This window comes from Molothrus aeneus, chromosome 6 (assembly GCF_037042795.1).
Source record: "Molothrus aeneus isolate 106 chromosome 6, BPBGC_Maene_1.0, whole genome shotgun sequence".
NCBI classification, from domain to species: Eukaryota; Metazoa; Chordata; class Aves; order Passeriformes; family Icteridae; genus Molothrus; species Molothrus aeneus.
In genome coordinates this window covers 16,186,360-16,211,543 of record NC_089651.1, presented here as the reverse complement: position 1 = coordinate 16,211,543, position 25,184 = coordinate 16,186,360, and the positions used below count along the sequence as shown (strand labels likewise).

Genomic DNA, 25,184 nt, shown 5'->3' with positions numbered 1-25,184 from the left:
GCTGTGAGAGACAGAGTGCTGATCTGGAAAGATGGAGCATGAAAAACCCTTCTCACCCAAGTTGTTTCACCTTTTGTAGGCAGCAGGGAGAAGATAATTTGGAGATGTATCACTGTCTTTGCTGGGCACTTTTGACACACTGGCTTCAGTTCAGGCAAGTGTAGATGCCAGTTGTCATCCTTCATTTTCCCAAGATGTCTGGAACAGAGCTAAGGGCCAAACTCTTGGAATCTCTCCCAGGATCTGCCCTTAGTGCCTAAGGCATCTTCTAAGGGGTCAAAAGGAAAACCCTTACTGGAGGTGGAATATTTGCACATGGAGGGTATGAGACCAGCTCAGAGACAGAGAGTTGTCCCTGTGTAGAAATGTACATTTTGGGGATTTACACGCAGCAGAGCTTTTTCTTCCTTTTTTTTTTTCTTTTTTTTTTTTTTTTCTTTTTGTCTTGGATTCCTCCAAGTTGCTGCAACAGGCAAATTCCCATCAGTGGTGATGGGAACAGAGGTGCAGCCAAGGCCGTGGTGAGACTAGTTTCTGCTATTGCTATAAGGTACATTAGCCTTAAGTAACTATTTCCCCTGGCATTGCTTCTGAAGTGACCAAGGGCTCAAGAAAAAGAAAATAGAGACACTAAATAGGTTGTAGAGCTGCCTTCAGTCATCATCTGTCTCTCTGGTCCTGCATGGAGTGGCAGAGCCAGAAAAGTTGAAGGCATTTTTCATGCTCCATCCTTTACGTCTTGTCAAATGCCAAAAGAGCAAGCGAAGGGTGTTGCTCCTACAGACAAGCCTTCCTTAAAGGAAAAGCATTTTTTCCTGTCTTCTTTCTTCCCTAACCATCTACTTTTTGTTTTCAAGAATTTAATGACTGATATGACATTAATAGGCAGGTGAATTTCTTTTTAATATGCATGACTGGCTCTTCTGAGGTGTATCTTCTCTTTGCTCCATACTTTTGCTTGACCTTTGTGTCTCTTTCTGATGTCATCCATTACTTTTCCATATAACTTTTCTCCATCACTTTCTAACCACCTTTTTTCTCCAGGCCTTAGCTCACCCCAGCACCAGTTTCTAACAGTTTTCTGTTTTCATTTTCCTGCTTGCTGTTGCTTCTTGTTCCATGACACTTGCCACCTGAAGCTCAGGAAGAAGGTATGTGACATGGCTTCTGCTTTCTTTCTCTCTCAGTGCGGAGGGAGAATGTGTGTAAAGAAATCCAGATCAAATATTTCACACCCAGTGTCAGGACTCTGTCTTGAGCCACAGACATCAATCCAATAGTGGACGTTGATGTTGTTTATTGAGCTGGTAGGAAATTTGGCCTGTTTTATTTAAAAAAAATTATTTTTATTTATTAAAAACAATCAAACTAAAGCATTTATATATATAAAAGAATTAAAATGCATTGATATATACATATAAGAATGTATATAATATACACACATAAATATATGTGTGTGTATATGCATATATGTGTATGGAAACAAGCATATATATATTTGTTTTATTACACCTTTTATACTGAACTGTTTGGCTTATTTTTGGCACAATGGTGTCAAAATGAGTATTTTAAAGGGAGGGAGACATCCTGCAAAGTTTATATTCATCTGGTAAAAGTCAGGAATTAATTTGTTTGAAATTTCAAAAAATTGATAAATCTTGGTGAAAAATGCTAACCATATGAGGAAAAAAAGTAAAGCAAAAGAAATGCAACCGTTTTATTTTTGGTTAAAAATTCACCAGAAGTTGCATTTAGGGTATTTTAGCCAGCTCTAATAAAGAATAACATATTGGGTGCCTTTTTATGTGGTTTTCACTTGTGGTCATATTCCATATTTCAGTAACATTTATAACCCCATAATGTGCCCGTAAAAATGTTATTTTTAATTCTCTCTCACCCTGTAATTCCATCATTGTGTACTCTTACCCATAATGGCCTGGGAGCTTGGCAAACCTCAGGAATGTTCCAATAGCGTATTTCCTGTTTTAATTTTTCTCCTCCCATTTCTTTTGCTGTGTGATGTTTCCCACCCACAGAAGAGGCTCAGGAGGAAGGTAGGTGAAGCAGCATCTCAGCCCTGCTGGTTCCTGCACCAGCAGGATGATGTGCGCCTCGGTTTTGCAAGGTGATAGAAGAAAGCAAGAGACAAGAGAAAGATGCTGGGACAAACTATCTGAAGGCTGAGGGATTTTCTTGTCCCTTGCACAAATTTCACTGAGGGTACCCCACATCCCTGAGTATCTGTGCAGACACCTCTGCTCCAGTTCTGGGGAGGAAGCAGCACAGAAAATATGAATACCATCCCTTTATCCAAGACACAACATGCTCTGATTTTTTAGCCCTGGGTATTTGTGTGCCATGGAGTATCTGGGGTCTGGCTAGGAAGGTTTGTATCAGGTGTCAACTGGTCTCTCCTACATAGCTTGGCAGATCATGATCAGATGGATTTTGAAGTAAAAATCCATCTGTGGTAAAATATGTGCTTAGCCTTATGTTATATAGTATATATGCTATACTGTCACATTATGTATAAAATATATCATATATATTATACATTTATAAGCTATAATATATAATATGATATATAATATACATATTATACATAAAATAATTATAACCATGTAGATGCTGGTAAATAACCCCAGCTGGCTCCCCAAATTGGCAAGTTGGGACAGACAGGGTGGAAGAGGGGCTGGAACAGAAACTCACCCTTTGCACTCAAGAGGCTTGGGATGTGGTGCTCCAGGTGCAAGGAGCCAAAGGGTGTGTTGGTTCCATATTTGCAAAGCTTTGTGCTATGGGCATATTTAAACAGGGGTAAACCTGTCTGTAGTGCCACAACAGACCCACTCTGAGCAGTTTGCAGAGTTTTTACAGCATCCAGGTCCAGATGGTTTTACATTTCTTGTATCTGTGTGTGCTCTGGTCACCTGTCTCCATTTCATCTCCTCCTCTGTTTCCTTATTTCATACATCCTGTGCTTTTTTTTTTGCCCCCAAACCCTCTGTTGCATTCACACACTCTTTAGTCTAACTGTTCTTGTTTTCCATCTCATTGCTTTTGCTTCCTGCCACATCCCACCTGACGAAGCTCCTCCAGCAGGTACGTGCCACCACCTTCCAAACTGCTCCCTGCTGTCTCCGTGGTGGTGGTGGTGGGGCCTCAAGGGTGGTGCAAGAGGAGCAGTACCAGTTACTTTGCCTTTTTGCCTCTGCTGTCTTTGCTTTCCACGTGTCCTCTGTGACGGGCTCTGCCGCTGGAACACACAGGAATAATCTCAGTGCGAGGTCCGGCAGAGTCAGCTCAGTGCTAACCCGGCCTCTCTGCCACCCCTGCCCCATGCAAGGCTCACTAAAAAGCCCATGTGAGCAAGGACAGGAGCTGTCCACTAAAACTGGAACCAAAGAGAAATTCCAGCATGTGGAGATTTCCCCCAGTCTGATATATTTTTGCTTCTTCCCTTCACATGAAGGGAAGCTGTCTCCCAGCCGCAGGTGCCTCAAATCCCTTTCCCCTCCTGGCCATTAGCACGCTCTTTACTGGGATAAAACTTTTCCCCCTGAGCAGAATTTTCAGCCAATGAAAGGTTTTCAGCCTATTTCAGCTCATGTAATAATATATTTCTCCCAATGTTCCTTTTCATCCTGTCCCGTGGCTGTTCACACCTAAAGAAGCTCAGGAGGAAGGTATGTGACATGACTCCTGAATTCTTGCCTTTAAGAGTAAGCTTTGGCTTAGCCAGCAAACCATAAGATGGCAAAAGGAAGCAGGAGTTACAAATAGGCATATTAATATAGATAAAACTTGCCACCATTTTGTTTTTTGTCCTGTCTGTTGTCACATTCTGTCTTGCCATTGAATGCGCTGTCAATGTACGTGGTAAATGTCGCATGAAATAAAAGCCTGAAAAGTGCTGGGAAATGTAAACCTCTTAAAAGGATGAATGTTGAAAAGTCTCTACTCTGAGATTGGTTGGGTCTCCTTGGCAGGCTTATTTTGGATGGTGTGGGGTAGATTTGGCCTGCAGACTGTATGCAGAAATGCTCATGATTGGCTGATATTCTTACAATAGCCTTTCCACACATCTTTTTTTTTCAGCTTAAACCCTGTGGTATAAATGGTGATAAATTTGATGCTTTAGCTTTGCAAATGATTAAAGATGGTATTCTTGTTCATATAATGGACTTTCTAGGCCACTGTTTCATGGCAGTACTTGCAGCTACCCAAAACCTGCTGGCCTCAGGTTGTAAATCCACTTGGGCAAGCATCAGGGTTATGAAACAGTGTGCTGCTCCTGGCTTTGGGCAGGACTGCAGAAATGGTTGTATAAGACAAATGTAATCTGATATGGCTGCTTAAATCAGCTTTATGTTTTTAATATCTCAGATCATTTGCACCTTCACTTCCAGTACTGCTTTTAGTATCCATACTCATTTTATTTCCTTGCAACGTATTCTTAGTCTTTCCCTCCCCCTCCATTTTGCCCAAGTGAAAAGTCATTCTGATGCTCCTAACACTCTCATCTCCTTTGCATTTTGCACTGTGACTCTTCCCACATGCTAAAGCTCATGAGGAAGGTATATGCCATGACTTGTGAATTCCTCTGTTTCTGTCTGGAGCAGTAACTCGTGCAGGAATTCTGGAGGTGGTTGAAGATGAGCCGATGCAAAAAATATCCTCTGCACGGTTGCTTTGCTCTCATAGGATACATGGTGGGATGAGTAATGAGTACTAACTGCTGTTTGAAAACAATGCCTGAGGCACAGGCTGGGCACTGCTTATGTGTTCCCCAGCAGCACCTGATGTTTCTAACCAGGCTACTCAAATGGACACCAGTTGGTACAGGGATAGTGCTCCTCAAACCATTTCCTCTGTGCCACACACCAGGGTTAGAGGTGGGGCAGCTGTGTCCTGAGGCAATGCTGTGTCCCTCAGTTGGGTGCACCTCTTCCCCAGTTCCCTTGCCACTGAACAGAGACAGCGCTCCCTTTTGCAGCAGGGTATGGAGGTGTGGGGACACTTGCACTCAAAGTCATGAGCATTTCAATAAGTGACACGGTGTCATACCTAGTTTTTACTGTTGGGGTAAGGATTGGATTGGGTGCCATCATTTTGGTTGGAGCATATTTGAGAAAAGATGTAGTGTGTGCTTTTTCCAGAACTATTGGGGTGTTTCTGGGTTAATGTGCATTATGCAAAAATGGGGGTGGCAGGGTTGTATTTTTACTTGATTTTGTAACCGGAATTAAGGTCCATATCTGGTAAGACAATCTCTGTGATTGGCAAAATAGAAGGTCATGCTTCTTAAAGCATCAGCCTGGCAGCCCAAACCCATTTACCTTTCAATTGCCCTTCTGCCTGCCCCTCTCTGCTTGCCCAGCCAGGCTTCCATGGGATATTTCATCCTGCAAGTTGGAGAGCAGTAAGATGCTCGTACTCACCCTCCCACACTGGTGTGCAGGCCTATGCACCAGTGGTGAAATCCTGGGCACTAAGAAAATCAATACCAGCTCCTCAGAGCCCATTGATTTCCACAGTGGCTGGGATTTCTATGCACATGAATAAGAGCAGGTTGTCTATACCCTTTTTGCACATTCAAACTTATGGGTAATGGACTTAATTAAAATACAAGTCATGTTTTTGTCTGCCAAAGGCTACAGTGGCATTTGATTTATAACAATATGAATATATATGTTAGGCATCTGCATTTTTATATTCAAATAACCCTTCCTCTCCACAATTCTAATTGACATTCACATGTGGCCTCTATTTCTCACTTAATCTTATTAATGGTTTTTATCCCTTTAACCCTGCCTCCACCACCTTGGCAAAGGAAAGTGTAAGGGTTTTTAATTATCCTCTGTTTCTTGCTCTAATTCTCTTATCTCTCTTTGCATCTCCTTCCCTGCTACTTCCCTTTTAAAGAAGTCCATGAACCAGGTATGTGACTTCTGAATTCCTCTGCGTCAATCTGAAGGGTTATTGTGTGCTGGAAATTCAATTCCGCTTGGCAGTTTCACAATTGGGTCATGTGCTGAATTGGGACAAAATGGAAACTTTTCAACCAACCAAAAAAAAAAAAAAAAGAAGATCACTTTGTTGACAGCTTTTGAAAATTATGGTTTTTATTTAGTTAAAACATTTTGTTCCAAATTTTTTTCCCCCTCTCTTCTTTATGGAAGATTTCCAGATTTTGAAATGAAAATTCTATTTTAGATGCTTCTGAAGCATTGCCTTTATGGATAATGTGGGGTATATATAGTGTAATGCAAGAACAAATCTGGAATAAGAAGTTGCCACAAGGCAAAAAGTGGAAAAGTTTTGTTCCAGAGATGTTAATATCTCTGCAGCCTTTATGGCTGTGAAATGTTTCTATTTTTTTTAAGCTAAAATCTCAGCTATGTGTGTTCTGAAATACTGACGTTTAATTGGAACTCTGATTTATGTTGGAAAATTTTAACAGTAACTCTAGTATTATACTCAGGAATTCAAAGGTGGAAGTAAATATAAAAATCAAATATTAACGATAAACTGTAACTTGCAGCTTCCTCACACCTTTGACCAGTCATAATTTCCTCATCACTCTGTGATGCATAATAATGAGGATAAAGCTAACTGCTGCATGAGAAATGTAGTAACATTTTTGTAGACAAACATCTCAATGTATGAGCTGTAATAACAGGTGCTTACCGGACTTGGAGCATCCTCACAGTGCGTATGGGAATGTTATAATGGTCATTACCTGGGAAAACAGAATCTGAGCTTGCAGTGTCCTCTAAACAGTCTGTGGAAATTATTCTGTGCCATTTGGAGTAGCTTTATTAAAGTAGTCACATCTCAGCAGCCTCCCAGCCCAGCTATTTCCCTCTGCTGTCCACAGAGGGAGACCAGCCTCTTAGTTCAGAGCAGATTGGTCGTCTTGCCAAGGCTGGGTTGAGGTGAAAGCTGATTGATTTTTACATTACTTAATACTTCAACATTCATCTCTTCGCTGCTTCTCATGTCTCTCCTGTTCTCATCGCTTCTTGTTTCACATCCTTCTTTCTCTTTTTAATCATATTCATTTTTGTCTCTTAATCTGCACCTAAGGTTTTTCTGACTTTGATTTGCACGAGCTAAAGGTCATTGCCTTAATCAGAGCTGCTCTGCCTGCCTCTGTACCTCTCTTCCATGATATTTATTGAACTGCTACTCACTACTTGAGAGCTGGTTCTCTAGCATTGACAAATGTGTATGAGCTTGAAATTTGTGCAAAACACAAGGTATTAACATAATATGATAAAAAATAAAGCCATAACCACAGCCTCCCTATACTTTCTTTTCCCTCTGTAACATAAAGCACAATAAAACCAAAAGACAAGTAAATATAACAAGCTTAACAAAAAACTTTTATGCCAGAAGGAGACTGTCCTAGCTTTTCATGTAATTGCATGATTATTAGTTTCTCTGTTATTAATGCTGTCTTTGCCTACCACATCTTCTATGTCACAGCTTTTGCCTGCGCAAGTCACAGTTGTTGCTGTTGTGGAATTCTTGCTGTAATTCTTTCATTTTTCCTTCTTGACTCCTTCCACCTAACCAAGCTCGTGTTTGTGACAACTAAATTCCTATGTATTAATCTGAAGCATTTCTGTACATAGGAATTTGAAGATGTTGAAGAATACCAGAATAATGAAGAATCAATCCGTTCTTGAAATTCCCTAAAACTTATTTTCCCTATAGGAAAGTATAAATATTGTTTGTAACTGAAGGATCACCATCTAAGAAGTTTAGAACAAGCTTTTTTAGTGTTTCTGAAAACTTTCAGGGCTGTGATTCCCTCATAGCCCCTGAGCTATGGGGGTACCTGAGCTGCAGAAACCCAAGCTGCTTACACTTGCAGAGAGTGGATTGCAGCAGGATTCTGGCACACAAACTCAAGCAGTTCTAGTCCTTTGCAGCAAAGACAAGCTCTGTGCAGACACAAACATTGCCAGTTCTGCAGAGCTAAGCCTGGAATCTGCTAGCAGAGATTCTTAGATGGTGGAACTTCAGATGCAGGCATAGGGATACATCCAAAGCAGAACCTCCTTCAGTAACTCACATCCTCATGCCAGCTTTGATAGCTAAAAAGGCAGCTGAAACCTAGGTAACACTAAATGCCTGTAAATCTCTCTTCTTGGGTATGTTTTCTTTCAAATTTAAGGATCACCAGTGTTACTACACTTGCCCATGGTTTATAAATTCACATGGTTTCAACTGTTGCAAATCATCAACATTCAAATTCCCTTTATCTTTTATTTCTATGGCATCTCCTTCTTATCTACTTCATACCCCACTGTAATTACACTACTTTTCCTCTCTTATTAACAGTCTATCCCTATAACTTGGTCTGCAAATTATACTTCTCCAACCCAGTCTTACCAAAGTTTGAGGTGGTCCCTTCCTGCATAACTTATTTCTAATTATTTTATCTTCCTTTCCTGTGTTTTTCCCCTGACACATCCTACTAAATGAAGCCCCCCCTCCAGGTATGTGATTTAACTTCTAAACTCCCTGGTGTCTGTCTGCTGGGATGGTGTGTGTGAGAACTGAATACAAGGTGACAGGGGATAACAACTGATCAGTTAAGGACAGATTATAACTTGCATGCCTTTGGGGTAGTTCTATTTTAGTTTAATATTTTTTCTCAGTAAAGTGTAATCAGCAGTAAGGAGGAGGAAACCTACTCATTGCATGAAAATTTCACTAGAAACTGGGGGAACACACATATGCTATTGTGAAAGGGTAGCTCAGCAAAAAGTCTCCTTGTGGAATGCATTACATTCTGCCCTGTGATATGAGAATGAATATTTCTTCCTATAGGGGAGGATTTATTTAAAATCTCAGGGCAGAATTTGACCCATTGACTGTACATGGGGAATATAAACACTGTGAGAGTTGGTGGTTTTTTAATGCCTGTTTTGCAAAATATTTTGTGTGGGTGTGTGTGTGTGGGTGTGTGTGGCTGAAAAGCAAAACCTGCTCTGCAAATTCACATTGCTGATCTATTCCTGCTTTGCCAAAACCCAGAAGAATGATATGTAGACCTGCACAGACTTCTAATGAACATTTTCTTCCTATGAAGTAATCCATTTGTAATTTTACATTGCAAATGGATTTGAAGAGCAGCAGTACATTTATATAAACATCAATGTTGTCTTCAAGGAAGAAAATGGCCTAAGCCATAGATCTAGAAGGGAACTGAGCTTCTTTGGAAGTTAGCTGAACGTTGATGATGAGTTATAGCAGGTATTTCAGCAGGTTTCTGAACCACACTGTGTTTATTTCAAATGGCTGAAATACTGCTGTAGTAAAGGATTGGTCCAATAGTGCTTTGAGAGTGCTGGCTATGTTCATGTGCATATTTCCAATCAAGGTAAACCTTGGTACACCGTGCTGTCAGGTTGTACTTTATGCCATATGATGATAAGTGTTTTTTAAGCACTGCACTATTATCATAAATCTGCCTCTTTTACCTTTCCTATTCTGTGACTTCTCTTTATGTGTTATTTCAAATGCAAATATTTTACCTGTTTACCTCTTAACTTCATTCTTGGCTCCCCTTTTTCTCTCTGCCCCTTCTCCCCATTGGCTCAGAAGCTCTTTTGGTGTGTGAAATAACAGATTTCTTGTTCTCATTCTCTTGTTGTCTATCGCAACTTGTTCCATGACACTTCACACCTGAAGTTCATGAGCCAGGTATGTGACACGACTTCTGGTTTATTCCGCCTAGGTGCAACACCAAAGTGTGTATGTGTGTGAGAGAGGGAGAGGACAGGAGTCCTGGGCTGGTAGAAGAGAAGAAAACAAGAGAAACAAACATTAACCACAGTTATCATTTGCAGCTGTCTCCTCCTTTAACCTCTGTGCTTACTGCTGCTTTAACATTACAGCATTTTCAAGTCCTGACATTCTCTCCAGTTTTATGCCTGCACTAGTTCACTAATTCCTTTATTTTTTTTTCCCCTGGTCTCTTTTTCAGGATTCCAAGAGCTTTAAATAACTGTTCTGTTTTCTTTTTTTCTATTTCCTGTCATTCCATCACTGCTTGCACCACAACAACAGCAGAGGAAGCTCATGAGGAAGGTATGTGTTGTGCCTACAGACCCTCATCCTTTTTCTCTTTCAGTGCTGGGGAAACAGTGTCAAAAACACTGGCATTGTTCAAGAGAAAAGAGAGTATGGGAGGGAAATGTTCTCTCTAGATGGATTTCAATGAACATGGAGAAAGGGACGCTTGTTAGCCAAGTCAAATCACCAAAAAGGTGTTTTTCCTTCTTTTTCTATCTCTGGAGAGTCCAAGGTTCCCAGGATAACAGGGAGGGAGTTGGGACAGTGCTCTTAGAACAGTGCTGGTTGTGGATTGATTGCTGTGCTTCTTCTCTTTTTCTTTTGTCCTCCAACCTACAGCCAATGAAGAAGGCGAATACAATGATGGTAGCTCAGTGTTGTCTTAGGACAACAAAGTCATCTTTCTAACATCTCACTCTCTTTTATGTGTCTGGTTTTGTTCCTCACTTTATTTTAAATTCAGGAACTGGGCCAAAACATCTCTGCTGCAAAGAATCGCTCACTGTGCATATCCAATCACCCTTGGGGAGTCATTAGTGTGTTGAGAAGGCTCTACATCCTCATTACGATAGTAGAATGTGAAAATCAAGCTCCAGAAGCTTGCTCTGGACTTGTCTTTTAGCCAGAATCTGTTGTGTCCTAGCTTTATAAGCAAAATGTCTCTATCTCCAAAAAATCAGGAAAGAATCTCTTAAATTATAGTGGCATATTTGAAAATGGAGCTGAGCCCTGCACAGACATGCATCCCTCACACAGCCTTAGGTGGTCATGGCCTCCAGGCCTGAATCTACAGAAATGTAAACTTCTGCTCAGCCATGCACTTACAATTGTGTTAAACATCTATGAGCATTAAACATCTATTCAGATGGGGGAGCTAAATATAGCCTGGCTGTAATACTTGGGTGCTGGAGCACACAGGTAGGGACAAGACTCATGCGAAAGGACCAAACCTAAATGTGTGCAGGGTCAGTGTTGCTCTTGTGGAAGATAACTTAGCCTCTCCCTGGCCAGTTTAAGCATATAGAAAGTTCTCATGCAGTTTTAGAGGTTGTTGAAGTAGCTGGGTTCTTCCTGACTGCCCCAGCCCCTAGAACACCCAGGCAGCTGCTTCAAAAGACAAAGCCCAAGGTCACTTGAAAACACCCTGCACTTTCTGTGTTTCCTTGTTTTGTTTGATTTTGCTTTTGTAGATTTTTTTTTTGTTGTTGTTGTTCTTTTGTTTTAATTTTCTTGCTCACTTTTCAGGCTTCTTTTTTAATTTAGGGAAGTACCCTGAGGACCTTCCTGAGCCCCTCTGTTTCTTTTTCTCATTCTTTTATTTTATTTTTAATGGCATATTGATTTCCTTTTTTTCCCAAGGACACAGTGTGAGTTAGATATGTTGCTTCTGAGAAGGGGGATTAAGAGAGGGTGTTTAGGGATTTCTGAGCGAAATAAAGGCAGTTCAGATGGATTCCCAGAGAAGGAGAGCACCATGTGAATATCTAAAGACTGGGCAGGAGCAAGCAGGGTGGTGCTGTTTTGGGGGGACATCCTCTCCCTGCACGAAGCCTTTCGGAAACCAGAAACTCAAAGGCTCTCTAATCACCAGGGCAGTGAATTTGGATTTGCAGTGTCTCTTGCCTTCTTTTGGCAGGGTTCTATGTGGGGATTTTGTCTCAGCCCCATGGCTCACAGTCAGAATGACCAGAATGTCAGTCAAAATCCACCACAGGAACAGGAATTTGCTGTGGCAATTCCTGCTTGTCAACAAATTTTGGCCCAGTTCCTTGACTCGGTGTCTTGAAAGAAGGGGCATTTCAAAATAAATCCCATCCCTGGACTGCTTTTGGTTCATACAGTATGGACAAAGGCTGGGTCATGCATTGCAGAGGATAGATTTTTTTTACTGTTTAATTTTTAATAAAATACTTCTTTTTCTGGTTTTCTGGAGGTACCTTTAAGAATTCTAACTACAATTTCTTATTTCAAGAACTAACCTTATTTTTTCATTTTTACAATTGTTTGTTGGAGTGCTGATTTGGTGGGAGCTGAAACCAAATTCACACAGTTATTGACAGACAGGTGTCGATCCTGGCAACCACGATCAACAAACAAAACCAGTTATTTCCTGTCTACTCTTTTTCCCCCCTCCTCTCTTTGAAGTGTTACTAACTGGCAGCTTTAAGCCAAACAGGAATGTCTATGAAAATCATCTGGGTATGTCATGAAGGAAGGGAATCCTGTGTAAATAACATACCCGATAGACTGGTTAATTATAATTACATTTCCTCTCTCCAGGTAAAAGGCAATTTAGCTAACATGTTAAAAAGCTTACTGGCTATTTGAAAAGCAAAACAAAAAAAAAAAAAAGTGGAGGAATACACAAGCACGCTGTTGGCTAATGGTATTTTTCTTCAGGAGTGATTTGGGACTTCCTTTATAGTGGAGCAGTCTAAAGCACATTTGTAATTACATGCTGTTTATTTTCTTAGCATTGCTTTGGCATCTGGAGGCCTCAACTGAGATATGTTTTGGCAGGCAGTGTTCTTGCAGTAAATGAGAAAAGTCTACCCCCTAAAATGGCATTAATTAAATTTGTATGGGAAAGAGTGAAAAAAAGGAAATGTTGGTTTCTGATTTCTTTTACACATCTCTCACATCTTTTTTCTTGATTATCTCAATAACCCATTTCCAACCACTCTCTCAATTTCTTCTTATCCAACACCCTTACAACTAAATGCCTCAATAAATTTTTTGCAGTGTAAGTTTTTTGCTATTTTCCCCTCTTATAATATTTAATTTTCTTTTTCTTATTTTTTTTTCTATTTGCTATTCCAAATTTCCACCATCAGTCCCCAAACTGCTGGGTAAAAATAAGCATTTTAAAAAATTTAATATCTTTCTGAATTATGATATTGATAACAGGGCTCATGCACCTGCTACTGAAGTGGTTATTTTTACTTTTACTTTACAATTTTTTTTTTACCAGATTCAGTAGGCTGTGGGCTTTTTTATCTCCGTTCCTCCCACTGAGCCCAACACAGGGAGAGTCTTGTACTGCAGAATCCGTCAGCATCCCTGAAAGTTCAAATGTAGTGTGTGGTTATGAAAGTCAACCTGGGTCTCGGAGAGAATGGGCCAGAATAAACACATAGGTTTAATTTATTTCTGTTTTTGAGAGTAACAGCACTCAACTTGCTGGCATTGCACTGGAGTTAACAATGAAAGTTTCAAAAGAATAGCAGGGAGGGGAGTTGACCACAAGCACAAATGTTAAGGGATTAACTCATAAGACCAGCACATGTCTGAGAGCCAGGGAAAGGTCACTTGTTGCAGGGCAACAATTCTCACTGCCAGAGGGCCCAGGCTGGCAGTCTCTGTGATGGTTTGGCCTGCCTATCAGGGCATTATGCTTCTCCTGGAGATGGAAAGAGCATTCCCATTAATGCCCATGGGAATTTTGCATGTACCTCAGCAGGAGAGGATGCTTGCTAAGAGAGGATGGCCTTTCCAAGCTGGGTTTGAGGAGTGCCACACAGTGCAGAGGAATAAGCATCATGCCCATGGCACCAAGGTATCTCAGGGACATGTGTCCTAAGATGTCTTGGAAGCCAGTGGACCTTAAGAAAATGTGTGTCATAAAGGTTTTCCCCTCCTGGCCTCCACGTGAGGCATTTGAACAAAACTGGTGAAGCCTGGTTATCACTGAGATATGATATTGTGAATTCGAGTTAACTTTAACAAAAAAAGTGCTGATTGAAAAAGGCATAATTTTCTTCTACCCTCCAGCCCAGCTGGCCTCCTTAGAGCTTTGGTCAGGATGGTTTGAGAAAAATAATTTTGCATTTACATAAAACCACTGCTTTCCAGATGCTATGTTTGGGACTTTTATACAGTCTCTTGATTCTTTTCTGCCAAATTCTGTTTCGAGGGTAAAAACAGATTCACTCCTAGCAAAAGGGGTGTGTGAGTGTGTGTATTTGTTTTGGAAGTGCTTGAGATTTAACCAGTTTCTCTGTATGTTTCCCCTAAGATTAAATTTCCCTTCCCTCCTTTTACTTTAGCAGCTGGCGTGATCTCTGTTGTTGTTTTAACTTTCTTCCTCTTTTTTCCCCTTCCTGTTTTGCTACATCCTTCCAAATACAGAGGAGAAGCCCAGAATAAAGTAAGTATGGTTTCAAAACCCTGGGATCATTTTCCTGATCTAGCAGAAGCCCTTAGATTCTCTCTTAGGCAAATGGCCACCAGAAGCCTTTATCCACCTCTGGCTCACAGAACATCCATCTGTTTGTTCCTGCATGCCCTTCCAGGATGTCTGCTTCCTTCAGAGGATGCCTTAGCAGCAGTTACTGGCCTGGGCCTTATGACCTGCTCCTGGTAGAGTCAGAGGATTCATGGACTGTCTGAGATGCAGAGGGCTCACAATACACCAAAATATAGGCAGCTCCACAGTAAATCCTCTGTGAGAGGCCATGGCTGGGAAACAGCACTCTCCATCCAGGATCTCTGATAATGGGAAGGGTGGCAAATGTTGGGCTAGGCTGAGTTGACCTTCACTAAGGTTTCCCATGGACCTTCTGGCTCTGGGCCCTAGCACCTTCCCCTCCCACTCTGCCAGCTGCCCAGGATGGAGTGTACAGCCCGGCACAGGCAGACTCACAGACCAACCTCTTCCCATGCGATAGGGAATGACCACAGGCTTTGGGAATAAAGAGAGATTTTAGGGATAACTCCCTGCTCTGTATGACCTTCCAGGAAGGACTGTGGTCTTTAGGACTTTTCTGGAGCACTTTTCCACTGATATGCTCTTTCACCCCTCTCTATCTCCACCAACGTTCCTCCTTGTCAGCATGGTTCCTGGGGGCAGGGCAGTATAGACTATTGAAAAAGCTGCATATTCTTTAAGATGAAAATCCTTTATTTTTCTTTTCTTTTTGTTTTGTTTTTGACTCTCGGCAGACTAACTGCTCCTAAAATACCAGAGGGTGAGAAAGTAGATTTTGATGTAAGTATTCCTGAGACTGGCTGTGTTTGTCCTTTGTACCTGGTAATAGACATGAGTGCAAACCCACATAACTCCTGTATTGGATATTACTGAGGGGTAAAGGCAAAGACAAAAGTATGGTTGATTTGCCATTTGATTTCAGCAAAAGGCTACTCTCTGCTCCCTGAAATTGTCTGAAAGCATTCACTGATAATGTGACTAAGCTAAAGTCTTAAGTATTTCTTTTTTTGGTTATCTCCTTGCATCTTTGAAGCCATTATAGGAGGAGAAAGTAAGTGTTTTAGGGATCTCAGATCCTCCGTCTCACTGTTGCAAATGGCTTGAAAGTTGCAGGCCCTCATCTGTTGCTGAGAAACACTAGCTAAAATTACAATAATAAGTAGAGATCCAAACACTTTCCTAGAAAGTTGCTAGAAAAATGAAGAAATTCTGGTGTTGAAAACTTCCACAGAAATATTTGCTTTGCCCAAAATGCAGGAATATTTTCTAGGTATGATTTGTATTGCAAAGCCAAGAGGAGGCACCTGAGTATATGCAAAGATAGGTGTGTAAGCAAAGCCAAGGATAAAATATGGTGGAGGAAAATGGGAGATTTGGATTCCTTACACTTCTGGGCTCCTGACTGTTGCATGAACGAGTGTCTGATTGCACCTACAGCCATATAAATTAATCCATAGATTTCCATGGAAATCTAGAGACAATTTCTGCTTTTGTTTCTCTGTATATTGCAGGGTGCTGGGAATGTCCAGGACATAATACTAGAGCAATATGGACTTAATGAGTTTTCCTGCCTTTTTAGGACATCCAAAAGAAAAGGCAGAACAAAGACCTGATTGAACTGCAAGCCTTGATTGACAGCCACTTTGAAGCCAGAAGAAAGGAAGAGGAAGAGCTGGTTGCCCTCAAGGAGAGAATTGTGAGTCCTTGCACTGCATTTCCCTGTACTAGACTGAGAGATCATCTGTAGATGAGAAGCTGAAACTGCTTTGACAGAAAGCTGTGCTGTCATGTACAGTGACTGCTCAAGTCATCATCAAATGGCCTCTCCCCTCATCTGTCCCCTCTCTTAGCCCCTTGTTTTATATGAGAATTGTACAAGAGACCCTTCTGCATGCTCTAGAAAGAGAGAAGGTGGCTCACTCAATGAAGGAAAGCTCTTGGTAGTGGGGTGTAGCAGTGGAGGTGGGTAAAGCCAAGGTGGTGATGCACTGCCTCTGCCACTGCTCCCTGCAGGAGAAGCGCAGAGCTGAGAGAGCAGAGCAGCAGAGAATCCGGGCTGAGAAGGAGAAGGAGCGTCAGGCAAGGCTCGCGGTAAGTGTCTCTGCTTCCCTGTCCTTGTCCCTGCATCCAAGTGGGGAGATCTCCAGAGACAAAAAACTACAGGTTCTGCCTGCCTCAGTCCAGAGGTGAAATGACCACTCTCTAAAGCAAGGGCAGAAAACAAGAGTTGCTAATTCTCATCAATGAACTCCTCTGATCACATTCCCCGCACTGACACTGGCTGCTGGGGAAGCTGGGAGTCTGCCCTGGATTAACTTGTTTTGTGTGTTGACTCCACAGGAGGAAAAGGCACGCAGAGAGGAGGAAGATGCCAAGAGAAAAGCTGAGGATGACCTGAAGAAGAAGAAGGCTCTGTCCTCCATGGGTGCAACATACAGCAGTTATCTGGCTAAGGTAAAAATCATGGATTGATGAAAGAAATATGAAAACATTAAACCATTAAGTTGACTGGGAATAGGCTTCATTAGAAGTTGAGAAAACGGTCCAATGTTGAAATTGTTTCATTCAGGCTTAATTTCTGAATGCTGACATTAATTGATGTTCTGAAAATAGGCTGACCAAAAGAGAGGGAAGAAGCAAACAGCTAGAGAGACGAAGAAGAAGGTCCTGGCTGAGAGGCGCAAGCCCCTGAACATTGACCACCTTAATGAAGACAAGCTGAGGTAACATGTTTATCCTAATTTATGGAATGATATTGATATTTGGTTTTACTATCCTGGAGTCTTCTCTGGTGATAAAATGAGGTAGAGGAGGGGACCTTCCTTGAAATTCATCATGGGACACACTTGAGTTGTGCCTTTGCTTAACCTGGAGAATAGAGGAGTAATGGGAACGTAGGGAAGTGTTGAAATGGTTTGGTAGCCCTCTAGCTCTGTTAGCCTCTCCTGCTAATTAGGATTAGTTGCTTACAGGACTAGCTCTGGGATTAGCTGAACAAGCCTGCAGACTGGTATCTGTAGCAGTCCCGGGGTGAGTTAATGCTGCTAAGGTATGAACAGGATCTCCATGAAGGCTGGAGGTTTGGAAGCTAAGTGCTCTGGTGCAGGGCTGTCATCAGATGATAGTCTGGACTGCACATGTTGGAGCTTACACGTGATTGAAGGATGAAGGTGGCTCACCTCAGCCATGACACAGATGAGATTGCATAATGGCAACTGCTCTGCTTATCTGGGTGACCTTCAGAGTCCTCCTTCCTTCTTGTCTGATTCCACTGCAGTCTTATCTTTCATTAAGAGTTAGGGGGAAAATTAGAGGAATTATGTTAATGTGTGACGCATACAAGACTGCAAGTCTAAAAGATTTGAAGGTGAGAAAAATGTGACCTTGAAAAAGATGAGTAGCTTTAAGATAACAGAGAGGGTTTACAGGAAGATGTGTGAATGGGATTAAATAAAATTCATTATTAATGATGTGAAAACAATGGAAAATATTTGATGTCATGTGTTTCTTCTGTCTTCCCACATAAACATACAGGGACAAAGCTAAGGAGCTGTGGGACTGGCTATATCAGCTGGAGACTGAAAAGTATGACTTTACAGAGCAGATCAAGAGGAAAAAATATGAGGTGAGTTGAGAGGCTATTTTGCTAATGGCGCTGAGTCCAAAATGTAAAAATCTCTCTGATTCATCTGGCAAAAGTCATGTTGTGATATCATTTGGGTCTCCAATGACCCTTTGCAATATTTATGCAGCATAATGCTTGGAACCGCATTCCCCTAAGATACATACTTGAACAGAATTTCACATTTTAGGCTAAAATTGAATAGGTCACTTTTAAGGTTTTCAGTGCCCCATGGAAAGACAATCCCAATGGAAAATGGACTCCTTGCCCTCTCCTGAAACATTGTTCATTCTTGTTTATCTATAGGTAACTGTGGCCTGAAAATTCAGTAACTCAGTTCACACACCTCCATTGCAAAGTAATATTTTTAGATCCATCTTTGATTTCAAACTTGAACGTTTTAAGTTTTATTCCATTCCAGACAGATTACCTGTGGCCTGAGCTCTCTGGAGTCACTGAAAACTGTCTCCAGACAGAAGCATCTGACTGAAGTGCCATATGGTAACAGAAAGTGGACATGTTTCCTTCACACGGTCACTGGATAGGGCGGCACTCACCCGCATTAGGTTTCAGTGGCTGAGAAATCCTACTGGATGTCTCTCTGTCTCGCTCTCCTTTTAACTCCCAATCACACAGACACATGCTGACAGGCAGTGAGCAACACCAATGTAACTATCTCAATCTCTCTTAGATTTTAACAATGCGTTGCAGGCTGCAGGAGCTTTCCAAGTTGTAAGTACAATGAACTTGCCTGTGTCACAGCAGCAGCAAAGGCTAGCAAATGCATGAGCCTGCCGCATGGTCAGAGCCAGGCGCCAGACGGGAGCTCTGGCACTTGGCTCCAAGTGCAGAGAAAAGAGAAAAATGGGTCTTGTGTCTCTCCATTCACTTCCTTTTTCTCTCCCTTTCCATTCTTTGAAAAGATGTAAAGTGGTAATTTAGGAAAAGAGTCAAGAGTCCAACAGGGATCTGGTTAAAGAACTGAGCATACACTCTATTGAGAACACCTTAAAATAATTCCCTATCCAAAATCAGGTATTGCATGCATGGGAGTATCACCCTGAGGCACGTAGGGTGCAAGCAGAAACAGGGATACATATGTAATAGCTTGGACTACAGAGTATAGAGAATTCTATGGGGTTTGGAAAGCTTCTCCACCTTGTGGCACATGGTTATCTAGATCCAGAACACTGCAGAGGGCTAGCTTAATGATTACCAGCCAAGTGGGTGTGGAAAAACAGGAAATAAGGCAGTGCCAGGGGAGGGGTACATGCCATGGTAATGAGACCTCTGCATAAACAAAGAGGTGGGTACTGCTGATGAAAGGCAAGGAGACAAAGTACAAAGAATGAGCAAAGGAAAAAAGGAAAATGCACAGTTAGATGTGGAAGAATAAAGGGAGGATGACAGTAGGAAAAAGATGAGGAGAAAGGTAAGTGAAAATACGAAAGAGAATGAAGGAGACACAAGCAAGGATGCAAGGGAGAGAAAAAGGAAGGAAGTGGGACACAGAAGTAGAGCCATTCTTTAGCTCCAGTGTCTGTTGCTCTTTGGTGCTTCATTGGAGAGTGAGTGTCATAGTCACGATCATAAGGTTATGACTGAAGGTAAGTATTAAGTGCTTGGGTCAAACTGAAGACAACTGGTTCTCCTCAACACTTGGGGAAGATACTGGGTTGGAAAATAGCAATTTAAACTGCTGTGACAAATACTAAAACTTCCACAAGTAAGTACAAAAGCAAGTGATCTGTCGATCTTTCCTTGCTTGTGTTGTCCTGTTTCCGGTAATATTTCAGTCTCTTATGTTTTTTCTGTTTGCCATGGAAAGACGTGAGCCAGGAATACCAGTTCTTGAGACAACCGGAATGTATGACTCTTGTTTTTCTTTTTTTTTTTTTTGCACACTGGGAATGTCAAGTGCGACTTTAAATATTCAAAATTTGGGTCAAAGTTCTTAGACTGGCAGAGCCAGTGCAGAATTTTGAATTGCACCAAAAGCAAAACATACCTCATGGCAAGGGCATTTCTTCAGTTCAGGAATACTGAGTTGAACACTGCCTCAGTTACAAATGAGAAGATGAAGGGGCAAAAGTCTCTGTCATTTCCTAGTGTTTTGTAGGCTTTTCCAGTACATGAGTCCCAGGATTTCAGTAATGAGTCCAGGCCTACAGACCAAACTGAGTTACTAAGTCAGGCTATAATGTGTTTATCCTGTGCAAGGTAGGTGTTTCCTCTCCTGTGCATCAGGTCATCTTCTCTTATTAAATGAGTGGCTGGGAAAGTGGTGAGTGCTGCAAGCTCCTCACCTCCTGCTCTGCCAGCCAGCAAAAGGTATTCCAGCAGAATGTGATACCCATCTTCCATTCCTGATGTCCCCATCCAAAGACCACTGGAGATCTTTGGGTTTACACAAACACCTTATGTATAGGACTAAGGGAAGAGTGAGAAGGTGACATTGAAACATGAAGGTGATGGTGCCATCTGAGAGCTTTCCAGCTGGCCAGGGTGACATTCATTCCAGTTCACCTGGCTGCAGTTCGACATGTGAGTTCGTAGGAGATTAATTCCAATATGTAGAAACACTTCTAGTAAGGGTTATAAAATTCTAGCTCTTCTGTCCCTTGACATGTGAAGGTGGTTGCAGATTTATTGCTAAGAAGTAACATTTCTGTCCTTCAACCATGGGTGAGCTTTTATTTCCAAGAAAGTACTAATTCCTCCTACAGGCGCCTGTTTTGAGCACTTCAGCAGGTAAAATGCTCCTCTCCTTGAGGGAACAAGGTTTCTTTGTCTCTAAAAACCCTGGTCATGTATGTTGTTTGCAGATTGTCACCCTCAGAAACCGGATCGATCAGGCCCAGAAGCAGTAAGTATTTATATCCCCTTCCTAGCTCCTGGCTGGGGATATCTTCTCAGTGTTCAAATGTGTCACTTCAGCCTCAACACTGACATTTTCTTGTTGCAATGAAATGGGGCTAGAGATGGAAGGGCCACTCCCATCCTGCCTCACATTAAGAAAATGAAGGGGCAGCTGAAGTGAATGTAACACCTAACAAGAACAAATCATGTTTCTTCGCACCATACTTTCAAAAATTTCCTCTGCTTATTGTTGGGTTTTTCAAACACCTGACTGAGGTGCTTTGAATACTTGAGGGAATACAGCCCTTGTTTATGAAGGATAAACAAGTGGTTGCTAAGATTACGAAGAATGGTGTGTAACAAGACTAACGTAATGGGATTACTGTTGTGAGTTCTTTTCACTCATCATCTCTCTCCCACTTTCCTTCACCACAAGACTATTTCATTACTTTGAGTCTAATATCTTTATTCTAGGCATTTTTAATGGATTTATGAGATACCAGGGGTAGACACAGCTTGAGGGTTAGAACATGCAGAAAACTAACACTCATAGAGAAGTAACTGCAGGGCAGAAAGGGAGGAGAACTCTCCAGTGGTGGGTTTGCTATTCTCTGTGCATCTGTATCTTTCTATCTAAGTCATGCCAGGAATGAAGCAGTGGTCTTTGGTAATATCTTTGGGATGACAGGAGTGACCAGTTACTGCCTTCCCACTTCCCCAAGACACCCTGGCTTATCAAATGAATGTAACACTGTGGGTTTGATTGTAATCCCAAACATAAGGCTTGACCTTCCCATGGTATTTTCTGTACCAGGCTGTAGGCTGATAAACTTCAGCAGAATGTGCAGCTGCAGAAGGATGCCAGGATTTATCTGGGTGTTTCTGCTCTTGTAGGGTGCTACCACACCACCCACAACAGGCCACTGGCTGCTTGTTGCCCCCAAAGACATGGTACTCTCCCAGGACATCATTTGAAAAGGTTGCACTGGGATGCCCAGAGCTAATGAGATTTCTGTGTGCTTAAATTTCTATCCATGCTAGACACTATCATTCCAAAGCAATGCCTGCCATTGGATTATACAAGGATCAAATAAGTATCTTGCTTCACACTTTATTAAATCTCCTTAAGCACACGCTAAAGGTTAGGTGTAACATCAAACATCACAGGTGCTTGTGGACATTAAAGGACTCTGTCTTTGTTTGAGGAGCTATGCAGTTCCTACACTGGGTTTTGAACCTTCAGAAGGGCTGGCAAAAGGGACATGAAGCTTAATTTAAGATAAGCAGAAAGTGCATACACTCTTTTATGTAAACCATAAATTTTTTCAAATATACTAAGCCTATCTTGGTCAAAGGTAAAGTATCCATTCTGTGTGTGTCTCTGTCACTGTGCTACATCCTTCTGTAAATATGGCTGGTGCTCTTGAACCAATCCATGGGGCAGCACAAGAAAAGTCTCCCCAGGTGTGATGTCCCCATGTTTTTCTTCTCCCTGGAGGAACCAGTGGTTCTGAAGAAAGACCTCTGTTGGCAGCAAGGCCCCACCACCTTGTGCTTGGTCCCCAACCCCACACTGCATGTGCTCTGGTTCAAGAAGCAGCCTCATCGTTGTGTGTGTGAGTTGGAAGGGTTTGGGGGTGTGCTGAGCCCCACAAACCAAGGTGCTGCTCATGGGAACTAGTGCAGAATCTAACTCCACTAACTTCCTGCCTAGCCCCATTCTGAGTTCAGGCTTCTCAGGCAGAAGGTAAGTGGCTTGCATGTAGGATTGCCCTTCTGTGTGCAAGAACCCTTGGAGAGAGTTTGCCTCAGGTGCTTTGAGTGGGTGGTGTAGCTGGACTGTTCCCACACACCATGAACAAGACAGGGATACTGACATGACAGCAGGCCTAAAACGTTGTTTGTACTCTTTTGGAGGGTCTGTCTCTCACGATATAAATAGCCACTGACTTTGCTAGAGCAAAGCACTTAGTTGTATTTAAATTAGTTTCAGCTTTTTGCCTCCACTACTGAATGGAGCATCTGGGGAATTCCATCAGAGCTCTTTCATACGAAGCAAATTTTTCTAGATAGAGCTCTACACCCTAAAATCCAGAGCATAGCAGATTTGTATTCAGAAAATATCAAGTCTGTGCCTGCATAGACCTGTTGCTTAGTTTGGAGACCACCTAGATTTCTACCCTGATAATCCAGGAGTCTGGAAGGGTCCATCTCTTTCAGGCATACACATCCTACCTTTCATACTAAGAACCTCAGGAGGAATATTTTTCCACAATATCAACAATATTTTTCTCAGGATGTGGTCAATGCCAGGTGTGCCCAGCATGTGAGAAGTGAAAGCAGCTAAAACCCAATCTAAGAGTCAGAAATGCAGAGTGGCCATAGAGCCCCACTGCTTCCATCATGCTGACATGTTTTTCTTTCCTTTTGCATTGTAGCAGCAAGAAGGCAGGAGCCAAGGGCAAGGTTGGTGGGCGCTGGAAGTAAAGAACCAGGCAGGATGGCCTTTAATGGTGTGCTGAACCCCTGCTGGTCTCCTCTTTCCTCCTTCTCTGATCACTTGTGTTCTCATGCCTTAATGATAACAAAAATCACATCAGCCTGGATTGGCTATTGCTGCTGCTTTTCTTCCTGGAGGGGTCTGGTGGCTTCCTCAGGCAAGGGGAAGCAGGTTCCCTGTGGAACTGGGATGACTCCTTGCTGGCATCTTCAATTCCTGCTAAGCATGTCCCTTATCCTCCTGATACCAGCCCTATGCTGTCCTGTAGATCGCTATGTACAAAACTCTGGATTTTGTAAATAAAGCACAACCAGTACCTACTCCAATAACAGACCTCTGGAATGGTGTTTTGTATTTTATTTAACATCTTCCCATTTTCCAAGGATTTGGGAGTTGGTCCAAATACTTACTTAATATCATTTGATCTGTCTCTGCAAGGGGGAATAGGCTCAGTGTCATGAGCAAAGACTCAGGACTGGGGGCTTGTTTTAAGCCATTGTACAGGCAGGTACCAAGAGCTGACTGTTCTCAGGGAGTTCATAATCTGGCTGCCAAATGTAGTTGGAATTGACTTCAAAGTTTGAGTGATGAAGTGAATCAAAGAATAGGGAATAAAGGAACAAATCTAGAGAATGTGGTAGGTTTTAGCACATAGCTTTTATTAAATGCAATAACAAGTGCAATAGAGAATGATTCATTCAAATATTATATTAAAATATTTATTGAGGCTGTTAGCCTGCATACAATATTAAAGTCCAATACTGAAGGGTGAATTACTTGGTTAATTCCATGTAGATGTCAAAACACAAGTAGCTGTTACTAAATTTGAGGTGCAAGCTGTTCTGTAGGGCCTCTTGTCTTTGCCAGCCCTTGAACTGCCCTGGTGGAAGGAAAGCCCATCAGAGTCTCTCCTGTGTTTCCAAATTCCTGTTTCTGGTGGCTGTGTGCCTACTCTGGCATTCTGTTGGCATGTGCTGAGTTGTTCTGGAGTCATGAGTGGTTTAGGAAAGATCATATAGTTCCAACTCCCCTGCCTTGGGTAGGAACACCTCTCATTAGACCAGGTTCCTCATAACCCCATCCAACCTGGACTTGAACACTACCAGGGATGGAGCATTCACAGCTTCTCTGGGCAGCTTGTTCCAGTGCCTCACCACCCTCCTGGTAAAGAATTTCATCCCAACATCTAATCTAAACCTGCCCTCTCTCAGTTTAAAACAGTTGCCGCTTGTCCTGTCATGGGATAAAGTCTCTGTCTTATAAAACCCCCCTACATACTGAAAGGTCACAATCAGCTCTCCATGGAGCCTTTCCCTTTCCTGCCTGCACAACCCCAGCTGTCTGCCTGTCCTCACAAGGGAGGTGTCCCAGACCTTCCAGCATCCCTGTGACCTCCTCTGGACCTGATCCAGCAGCCCTGTGTGTGTTGTGCTGGGGTCTCACCAGCGTGGAGGACAGGAGGAGAGCCAGAACAGGACCCCAGCAAAGGCAAACAGCACTGCCGTGTCCCAGAGAGACAAGATTTTCACGTAATCACAGAACTGTGGGGTTGGAAGGGACCTCTGGAGCTTGCCTTAGCAGGGGGGCTGGACTGAATAGCGTCACCTAGAGCAGGTGGCACAGCAATGTGTCCGGGTGGGCTTCAGTATCTCCAGGCAGTGAGATCCTACATTCTCCCCTGGCCAGCTGCTCCAGGGCTCTGCCACTCTCAGTGTGAAGATGTTCTTCCTCGCGTTGAGGTGGCACTTCTCGTGTTTCAGTTTACGGCCACTGCTCCTTGTGCTGTCGCTGGGCAGCGCTGGAAAGTCTGGCACCGTCCTCCAGGCACCCGCCTTTGAGATATTTGTACGCGATAATGACATCCCCTCCGAGTCTTCTTTTCTCCAGACTAAACAGCCCCAGCT

At 42.4% G+C, this 25,184-nt stretch overlaps 1 protein-coding gene across 1 annotated transcript; it reads left to right on the top strand.

The window, feature by feature from the left end:
• Positions 1–1,931: 1,931 nt before the first annotated feature.
• TNNT3 (troponin T3, fast skeletal type) lies at positions 1,932–23,267 on the top strand. Its single transcript, XM_066551925.1, is given in 15 exon segments — positions 1,932–2,016; positions 2,019–2,054; positions 4,566–4,577; positions 5,926–5,940; positions 10,087–10,107; positions 10,432–10,458; positions 14,221–14,239; positions 15,034–15,079; positions 15,879–15,995; positions 16,313–16,390; positions 16,640–16,753; positions 16,913–17,022; positions 17,834–17,924; positions 18,613–18,653; positions 23,219–23,267. Coding segments are annotated over 15 exon segments (861 nt in total).
• The last annotated feature ends 1,917 nt before the right edge of the window (positions 23,268–25,184 follow it).